Consider the following 10,000-nt stretch of genomic DNA (forward strand, 5'->3'; position numbering starts at 1 on the left):
CAGAGTGAGATTCCAGAGAAAGGTCCCACGTCCATGACGAACTACAGAGGATCCAGCGTGAGCATCCCAACACATTTATGGCAGCTCGTCGTCTGCGCCTCCGCTGCTTACGGCCAGGTGTTAAGATAAAGGCCAGCTGACCTGTTGGCCAAACTCCACCAGTGTTATATTTTGATAGCATTTTGTTACAGGCACATACAGCCGGCAGTAATCATTTAGTTTTTTTTATTGAAGTTATTGAAGTAGGTAATGAAACAATACAGTATATACAATACAATAGGCCTACAGCTTAACTCCAATTTAACATAAAATATGTTATCTAGCAGAGTGTTTTGACAATCAGAAAGCTTCTCTACTACTATATCCAGACAAAAACAAGTAAATCGCTTCTTCAGTTTCACCAATCAGAGATAAACCAATTGTGTGTGTGTGTGTGTGTGTGTGTGTGTGTGTGTGTGTGTGTTGCCTGGCCTAAGGGCAGAATCCCCCAGTCTGGGCATCTGTGTCAACATGTCCTTGATGATAAAAGAATGGAAGTGAACTCAGGTCCCACTGACCCCCCCCACACACACACACACGCACACACAAACACACACTTACACAGACACACACACAGACACACACACACACACACACACACACTCTTTCGCATACTTACATACACACACACACACACAGACACACACACACGCACACACACTCACTCGCATACTTACACACACACACACACACACGTACACACACACTCACACTCACTCACATACTTACACACACACACACAGAAACACACATACACACACACACACTCACACAGACACTAGTTTTCATAATGTACTGTAGTTCACATACTGTAGTTTACATCTACACTGTTGGTTTTATACTGTAGTTTACAGCTATACTGTAGTTTATATTCTGTAGTTTATATCAGTAATGTAGTTTGTTAACTAGTTACATCCATACTGTTGTATATATACTGTAGTTGTTTACATCTGCACTTTAGTTGAAATACTGTAATTTAAACTGCTGTTTATATACTGTAGTTCACATCTGTAATGTATCTTCGTAAAATATTGTTTTTTATATAACGTAGTTTACCTTATTTAGTTCACTCACACTGTAGTTAACATCTGTAATGTAGTTTACATGCTGTACTTTACATCTCTACCGTCGTTAACCCGAGCTGTATTTTCCCTGCAGTGGAACACGCCGTAGCAGAGTCTTGGAATGTTGCTGCGGTGACAACAACAGCGACTCCGCCTTAAAGCACTGACGTGCCTCACACATCTGTCTGCGTGTGGAGGGTGTGCGCTGCTTCATGCTACACTGTGAGTGTGTGAGTCGGTCACGCTGCTCCGACCGGCTCTGCAGCACACACTGCTGTCCGCAGCAGGACGGGAGGCGCTTGTTTTTCTGCTTGCAGTTCTGGAAGAGTTCCAAGCTCTGTTGCAGTGGAATTAGGAGTGCCTGCAGCAGCCTGTAACGCAGGAACCAGCCTGTATAACATAACACTGGAAACAGGAACCAGCCCGTATAACAAAAAACAGCCTGTATAACATGACACAGTCTGTATAACAGGAACCAGCCTGTATAACATGACACACTCTGTATAACATGACACAGTCTGTATAACAGGAACCAGCCTGTATAACATGACACTGGATAACAGGAACCAGCCCGTATAACAAAAACAGCCTGTATAACATGACACAGTCTGTATAACATGACACAGTCTATATAACAGGAACCAGACCGTATAACATGACACACTCTGTATAACATGACACAGTCTATATAACAGGAACCAGACCGTATAACATGACACACTCTGTATAACATGACACAGTATATAACAGGAACCAGAACGTATAACATGACAAAGTCTGTATAACAGGAACAACCCTGTATAACATAACGCATCCCATATAACATGACACATTCTATATCAGAGGAACTAGCCCGTATAACAGGACACAGTCCGTAGAACAGGAAAAATGTCACCCGTATACATGACACATATTATAGAACAGGACATGTATAACAGTTTATAGCACTCGAGGAAGTTTGCTTATCTGTTGAATTTGGGAAACCAAAAACTTAACAAAACTAAAAGATATATGTGTATTTTATACATGTATACATCAATATTAATATACATATAATAATACATATGATATGTATACCTTAAGTTCTATATTGTGATAAATATCATTACTATACGTAATAGGTTTGGAGTCACAAGCACATGAAAGTGCCAAGAGAATGAATAATACATCGAGGCTCTAAGGACATATTTGCTTATTCGGCAAATACCTGCAGCTGCTTACTCCCCTCATACAGACACACACATGAAGACCTTTATTTAGTAGGTCAGCGATATCGAAGCATACGCACAATATCTCACAGATAACGCACATACAAGCATACAGATACATACTGTGTCACCCCATTCACCAAGTGATGTTATACACACAAACCCACACACATACACACACAAACACACACACACACACACACATACACACGCACATACACAAAGACATTTATACACACACACACACGCATACAAATACACCCACGCACGCACACACACACACACACACACACAAACACACAAAAACACCCATACATACACACACACATGCACACACACACACACACACACACACACACACACCAACACAGTCGCACACACTCAAGCAAATGCACGTGCATGGAATCACACACACACACGCACACACACACACACGCAGACCCACACACCCACACACACACTAAGGGAATATGTTGATTCCCTGAGTAGGTGGAATTTGACTCCAGCAGGAAACCATCACCACAGCCATGAGCATCCTAGAGGTGAGGGGAGGGAGAGAGAGGGGAGGAGAGGAGAAATAGGAGAGGGGGAGAGGGGAGGGGGAGAGGGGAAAGAGGAGGAGAGGGAGGGAGGAAAACGGTCGAGTAGAGGAGTGACAGGAAAGGAGAGGCGGAGCTGAGGAGAGGAGAGGAGAGGAGAGAGAGGGGGGAGGAAAGGAGAGACGTAGAAATGCAGAGTCACGGGAAACTCAGTCCGTGAGCCGAGGGAGAGAAGAGGAGAGGGAAGGGGGAGGAGGGGGGAGGAGAGGGAGCAGATCATTGATGAAGGAGTGTTGAAAGTCACATGGTCACATGATCACATGGTCCACGTACTGCAGGTAAACAGTGAGCTAAATACCGTGTGTTCTAGACTTATCTGGAACGGTGACATCACACACCCTCCTCTTACTCTTTGTTATCGTCCTCATTCATGTGTACACTGGACCAGCTGTAAACCCCCCCCCCAACTCCTCATCCTTTCACCAACCTGCACTGCAGAACTTTTCTGTGATCTTTCAAAATAAAAGTGCCTGTGTCTGCATACCCAACCTTAGTGGGGAGGCTAGGAGGAGTGTGTGTATGTATGTGAATGTGTATGTGTGTGTAGTGTTTATATGTGTGGGGTGAATTTACACATGTGTGTGTGTGTGTGTAGTGTGTGTGTATGTGTGTGCGTGGGCGGGGGGGGTGAATGAATGGGGATTATAGGGGGAAAAGCGATTGAGAGGGGAAGAGAGGCGAGGAGGAGCAGAGATAGAGGGAGGAGAGGAGAGGAGAGGAGAGGGGAGGAGGAGAGGGGAGGAGGAGCAGAGATAGAGAGAGGAGGGGGAGAGGAGAGGGGAGGAGGAGCAGAGATAGAGAGAGGAGGGGGAGAGGAGAGGGGAGGGAGAGGGAGGAGAGAGAGGAGGGGGAGAGGAGCCGGGAGGGAAAGTGGATCCAAGACAGAGGGCAGGGAGAAGTTGTTTCAGGGAAACGAAGACTGAGAGACCCTCCTCTTCCTCTGCTACCTCCTGTCAGGACCAGGAGGAGCTCCCTGTGCTCTCTCTCTCTCTCTCTCTCTCTCTCTCTCTGGCTGCTCCTAGCTGTCCCTCGCCCCTAGCCGGGGCTGCATTGTGGTGAGTCTGCAGTGAGTGCTGTATCTGCCAGATTCTCCTTGACTGAACTCTGACAGTGCGCAATCGCTCTCCCACTGCAGCAGCCCGCGCTGCGGGAGCAAGCACCGGCCCAGGAACAGGTGAGTACACACGTTCTCTCTCCCGTCTAAGCGACGGCTAACATGCGTTGCGTGCCTCTGCCCCCCGGCCCACTCTGTGTGCGTACGGCCGGGCTCACCTCCAGCTGGTGTGTACTTTATATGTTAACGCGGGCGAGATAAACTAAATCGCAAACGACACGCGCGCTGCATGAAGGGTTTTTATCAGCCGGCATGCCTGGCTCTGCGGGCCTGGTACTGACTTGAGGATACAGTCTGTGCGTCCATCCCCCCCCCCCCCCCCCCTCTCCCTACTATCCTCTCTCTCTACGGTGCCCTCTGTCTGACCTACACTTCCTGATGCAGGAGATCTGAGGGGCAGGCAGGCTCCTGGATCCTCCGGCCAAGACGGCTACAGCTGCTCCTCCCTGGGCATAACCGACACCCAGGTCGCCTCCCCCCCTTCCCCCCCCCCCCCTTCCCCCCCCTCCCTCCTCCTCCTCCTCCTCCCCCGCCCCCCGCCCCGTCTCTAACTTCCCAAGACGTCCCGCTAAGCAGGGAGGAGGAGTGGCGGCCACAGCGGGGGTCTGACTGCGTACCAGGGGGTGATGGAGGGGGAGACCAGGAGGATGCTGTGTCAACCCCCGGCCGCGGTCCTGATGCTGTCCCTGATGCTGGGTACAGACCTCTTCCTCTTCCTCACTCTAACCTCGTTAACACTTTGTTATTTACCTAAGTTACTACCGCCTCCTGCTGACTAAATAAGGGGACATTTGTGTTCGACGCGTTGCATTTTCAATCGATCAAACTTTATTCATGTATCACTTTTAGTGCAAAAAGAAAACAACGCAACAACTACTAGTTATGATTGCTTTGTTAATAACCAATACAGCTACTCGTTATCTGCTTGTTTTCTAAACTATCTCTAAAACAACCACTAGTCATCCAATGGTTTCTGTCGTCTGTGATCCCGATCCATTGCCTTAGCCCCGTTTGCAATTTATCCAAGCAGGGTGTGCGTGTGTGTGTGCGCTTGTGTGTGTGCATGCGCTTGTGTGTGTGTGTGTGTGTGTGTGTGCGTGCGGGCGTGCTGGTTTTTGAAGGTGTGGTGCTATTTTATTTCATTAAGCCGCTGGACCGTCTGGTGCAGTGCTTGCTGGGACCTTGAGGTGTTGTCGAGCCCTTGAAATGAGGGGAGAAATAGGATTTAAGACGTGAAAGTGAAGACGTCTGCATTATTTGGAGGAAGTGGTTGCTTTGAGTCATTGCTTGGCTATGTGTTTGGTTGCACTAAAGTATTTGATGACGACAGTATTTCACGGAGTGGGTTGAGTGATGAGTAGGCTATCATATAGTGGACATATTTAGAGTTACAATATGAGGGGAGGAGATTGTCTTTAGCATCAGTTTTCTGGTTGATTCTCAAATGCATTGGATAGACGTCAAGGAAAGTTCATTAACCTCCTGTTGTTGTTGTTGTGGTTGTTGTTGCCCATCTTGATGACTTGACAAAAATCTGTCATTATTTATTATTTTATATTATTATTTTGTTATTTCATGAAATGAGCAAACACTGTTATATTCAGCTGGAGCTATCACCCATGTTTTGATGTATGAAGACAACACTATTGTCATGATGCAGAGGGTGAACCCAATGGCAGGAAATGAACAACTTCTAAAACAGGAGGAACCTTATTTGGAAGAACAGTGTTGGAACTACAGACAGAAATGTCAGAAGCGAGGTGGAGGGGGAACCCCAGTGTTGAGGCTAGGTCACACCGGTCCATCCCATTCATTCATTCATTCACTCATTCATTCATTCATTCATTCATTCATTCATTCACTCATTCATTCATTACATGAATTGATTCGTGGGTCAGACCTGAATCATTAGTGTTATTCATCATTTATGATGAATAACACTAAACACACTAAACTAAACACACATTTATTTTTGGAAACGTATAAAGCTATATAACTATTTTGGGTTTTAAAACTCTGAATTCATGTGTTAATATTTTTTGAAGCTGGCTAGCACTAGCTCTTTAGCTCTATCATGCTGCTCTCATTGTACTCAACATTATATATCATAACATCATAGTTGGAAATCTCAACAAAAAAATACAAATGTTGAGGAACCTTTTTAAATGGAATAATTAAGTTGTTCTATTTGTTGTTTTCCCTAAAGACCAGAACCAACTGGTTTCAAGGACTGAGATTAGGTTGTAACAGCAAAGAGCAACAAAAAGGTCAAACTAACCAGGCATCTCCATATCTTAAATCAAACATTAACTGTAAATGTATAAACTAGGACCAACTTTTTTTCCCTATTCAACATCTTTTAGATTTACAATTAAAGGGGCGAATGAGGAAGAGGGTAACATTCATAGAGAGAAGGTCGCTGGATGAATTTATCCTTGAGACGCTCTCTAGTTCAGATATTTAATGGAGTAAACATCTGCAGTACAGAATGGTGCAGTGATACATGGTGCAGTTTTAACTAACTAACTTATGTGTTCATGTGCTGATAGAAAACATCACATCAGGTTTAACTAAAATATGTGCTCATGTTGTGGTAGAAAACATCATCAGGTTTAACTAACGTATGTGCTCATGACATGTTCTGATAGAAAACAAAACATCAGGTTTAACTAACGTATGTGCTCATGACATGTTCTGATAGAAAACATAACATCAGGTTTAACTAAGGTAGGTGCTGATAGAAAACATCACCTTACTCCATGGCCCTCATGCTAAGTTGTGTGTACCACTAATATATTCTACTAACCCTGGTGGTGATGCTTGACCTTTCCAGATCACATCTATTTTTGATCCATAGATCAAATAACCAGTTGTAGTGCAGGGGAGACCCGATACCGAATGATTGATCCGCCTATTCGAGGTGCTCTATAAATACACCGGCTCATTTAGATACACCGCGGTGCGTTTCTAACGCTGACATATGTGGGCTAGAAAGTAGATCATCGCTGCTCTACTTCCGAAAGAGCAGCGAATACTTTGCGGAGGAAAGGAGTATAAAGGGACGGAAACACAGGACCCCGGAGAAGTCCCGCTGCATGAGAACTACAATGAAAAACTACATTTGGCGTCCATGACACATATAGGTTCTGTGCACGAGATACAGTTGACACACGTTAAACCTTCCTCACTTTTATTTTGCTGTTCAATAAGTTTTATTCTATTTTTCCACAGGCCAAGAAACTGCACAATAAATAATTAAATTAGGATATATATTTTCAAATAATAATCATTAAAAAGTTAACGTAAAAATGTATTTAATTTAGAAAAGCATAGCGATTTCAATTGAGTTAAGTGGAAAACAGTCCCAGTTTGATATACCTTTGACTGTAATCTCCCCAACGATTGCGAGACAATGTATTCCCTAAATTATTCAGATTATTACTAGTAGCCTGATACGGACAACTTTGGTAGCAGGCCATTATGCCAACGTCTTCTGGTGGTGTTTGTATTGCCTTCTAGACTAGACTGAAAATGATTTAAACCAGGGATCTCGTTATTATGTATATTATACATTTCTTAATAAGTATCCAAATAAGCAATACCTCCTTGGGCCGCTAGATGGGTCTCTACCATCAAGTCTCAAAGTATTTTGAATGTATTTTGCGTCGATGATGTTCTGTAGTCCAGGTTTCTGCGTAAAGACCATTGCTAGAATAATTCTTTAAAAATAGTTCTCATCCTTCCAACACTAGTCTCCTGGTTCCAAAACTATCTGTTTTTTTTCTGCAAAAACAATGTGAAAACAGGTGTCTATTGTCTAAACACAATACGTTAGTGTGGGATACACAGGCCCACATAGTTATTTGTGGGTTGGTCTTGTTTTGGAAAAATCTAGTAGCTTATTTTCTCAGTTGCAGTATTAATGTTGGATGTTGGATACCAACATGTCCTTCCTGTATAAGATGGTATACTAACATGTCCTTCCTGTAGAGATGTTTCCAACATGTCATCCCTGTATAGATGGTATACTGACATGTTCTCCCCTGTAGAGATAGTATACCAACATGTCCTCCCTGTAGAGATCTTAAACTAACATGTCCTCTCCTGTAAAGATGGTAAACCAACCTGTCCTCTCCTGTAGAGATGGTTTACTAACATGTTCTCTCCTGTAGAGATGTTAAACCAACATTTCCTCTCCTGTAGAGATGGTATAATAACATGTAATCTCTGTAGATATGTTATACCAACATGTCCTCTCCTGTAAAGATGTTATGCAAACATGTCCTCTCCTGTAGAGATATTATACCAACATGTCCTCTCTTGCAAAGACATTATACTGACGTGTCCTCTCCTGTAGAGATGTTATTCAACATGTCCTCTCCTCTTGATATGGTATACTAACATGTCCTCTCCTGGGGGGACTCCAGGGGGCTGGTCTGCCCAGGGTCTGGAGATGCTTGTGGGTAAGATTCCCTACATGCAGGCGGTGAACGGGAGCACGGTCCTGCTGCCCTGCACCTACGCCAGCTGCATTGGCATCAGGAACCTCTACTTCAACTGGCAGTTCAATGAAAACGGCACCATGGTGAAGGTAAGCATCTTAACAGTGGTTGACAAGGCTTTAGGCTAGTTTTGAGTGTTCTGGAGGGGTTCCAATGGATTACAATGGTTGACAAGGCTTTACACTAGTTCTGACTAGTCTAGAGTGGTTTTAATGGATTACAATGGTTTACAAGGCTTTGCACTAGTTTAGACCGGTCTAGAGTGGTTCTAATGAACTATAATGGTTGACAAGGCTTTATGCTAGTTCTGACTGGTCTACAGTGGTTCTAATGGCTTACAATGGTTTACAAGGTTTTACCCTAGTTTAGACTGGTCTAGAGTGGTTCTAATGGATTACAATGGTTTACAAGGCTTTACACCAGTTTAGACTGGTCTGGAGTGGTTCTAATGGCTTACAAAGGTTACAAGGCTTTATACCAGTTTTGACTGGTCTAGAGTGGTTCTAATGGATTACAATGGTTTACAAGGCTTTACACCAGTTTAGACTGGTCTAGAGTGGTTCTAATGGATTACAATGGTTTACAAGGCTTTACACCAGTTTAGACTGGTCTGGAGTGGTTCTTATGGATTACAATGGTTTACAAGGCTTAATACCAGTTTAGACTGGTCTAGAGTGGTTCGAATGGATTACAATGGTTTACAAGGCTTTATACCAGTTTAGACTGGTCTAGAGTGGTTCGAATGGCTTAGAACAGCTTAGAATAGTAGTAGAGGAGATAGTGGTGTAATATAGGTGGTTGTGGTGTAGTAGAGGGGTTGTGTAGCAAAGGTGGAGGTGTAGTAGAGGTGGAGGTGTCATAGAGGTTGAGGTGTTGATGTGGTGGTGTAGTACAAGCTGTGATGTAGTAGAGGTGGGGGTGTAGTAATGGTGGAGGTGTAGTAGAGGTGTTGATGTGGTGGTGGAGTTAAGGTGGCGGCGTATTAGAGGTGGAGGTGTAGTAGAGGTGGTGTAGTACAGGTGGTGTAGTAGAGGAGGTGTAGTAGAGGTGGGGGTGCAGTAATGGTCTAGGTGTAGTAGAGGTGTTGATGTGGTGGTGGAGTTAAGGTGCCGGAGTATTAGAGGTGGAGGTGTAGTAGAGGTGGAGGTGTAGTAGAGGAGGTGTAGTAGAGGTGGAGTTGTAGTAGAGGAGGTGTAGTAGAGGTGGAGGTGTAGTAGAGGTGGAGGTGTAGTAGAGATGGAGGTGTAGTAGAGGTGGAGGTGTAGTAGAGGTGGTGTAGTAGAGCAGGTGTAGTAGAGGTGGTGTAGTAGAGGAGGTGTAGTAGAGGTGGTGTAGTAGAGGAGGTGTAGTAGAGGAGGTGTAGTAGTGTTGGAGGTGTAGTAGAGGAGGTGTAGTAGAGGTGGAGGTGTAGTAGAGGAGGTGTAGTAGAGGTGGAGGTGTAGTAGAGGAGGTGTAGTAGAGGTGGAGGTGTAAT

At 44.4% G+C, this 10,000-nt stretch overlaps 1 protein-coding gene across 1 annotated transcript in view; it reads left to right on the forward strand.

Moving 5' to 3' along the window:
* Positions 1–4,650: 4,650 nt before the first annotated feature.
* scn4bb (sodium channel, voltage-gated, type IV, beta b) overlaps positions 4,651–10,000 on the forward strand; it is a gene marked incomplete at its 5' end in the record, with an annotated part of 7,434 nt that continues 2,084 nt past the window's right edge. The window contains 2 exons of the mRNA XM_079738595.1: positions 4,651–4,720; positions 8,452–8,615. Of these exons, the coding sequence (XP_079594721.1) occupies positions 4,651–4,720; positions 8,452–8,615 (234 nt within the window). The remainder of the gene's footprint in view (positions 4,721–8,451; positions 8,616–10,000) is intronic.

Source organism: Pollachius pollachius (genome assembly GCF_949987615.1).
Source record: "Pollachius pollachius genome assembly, chromosome: 6".
Classification (NCBI taxonomy): domain Eukaryota; kingdom Metazoa; phylum Chordata; class Actinopteri; order Gadiformes; family Gadidae; genus Pollachius; species Pollachius pollachius.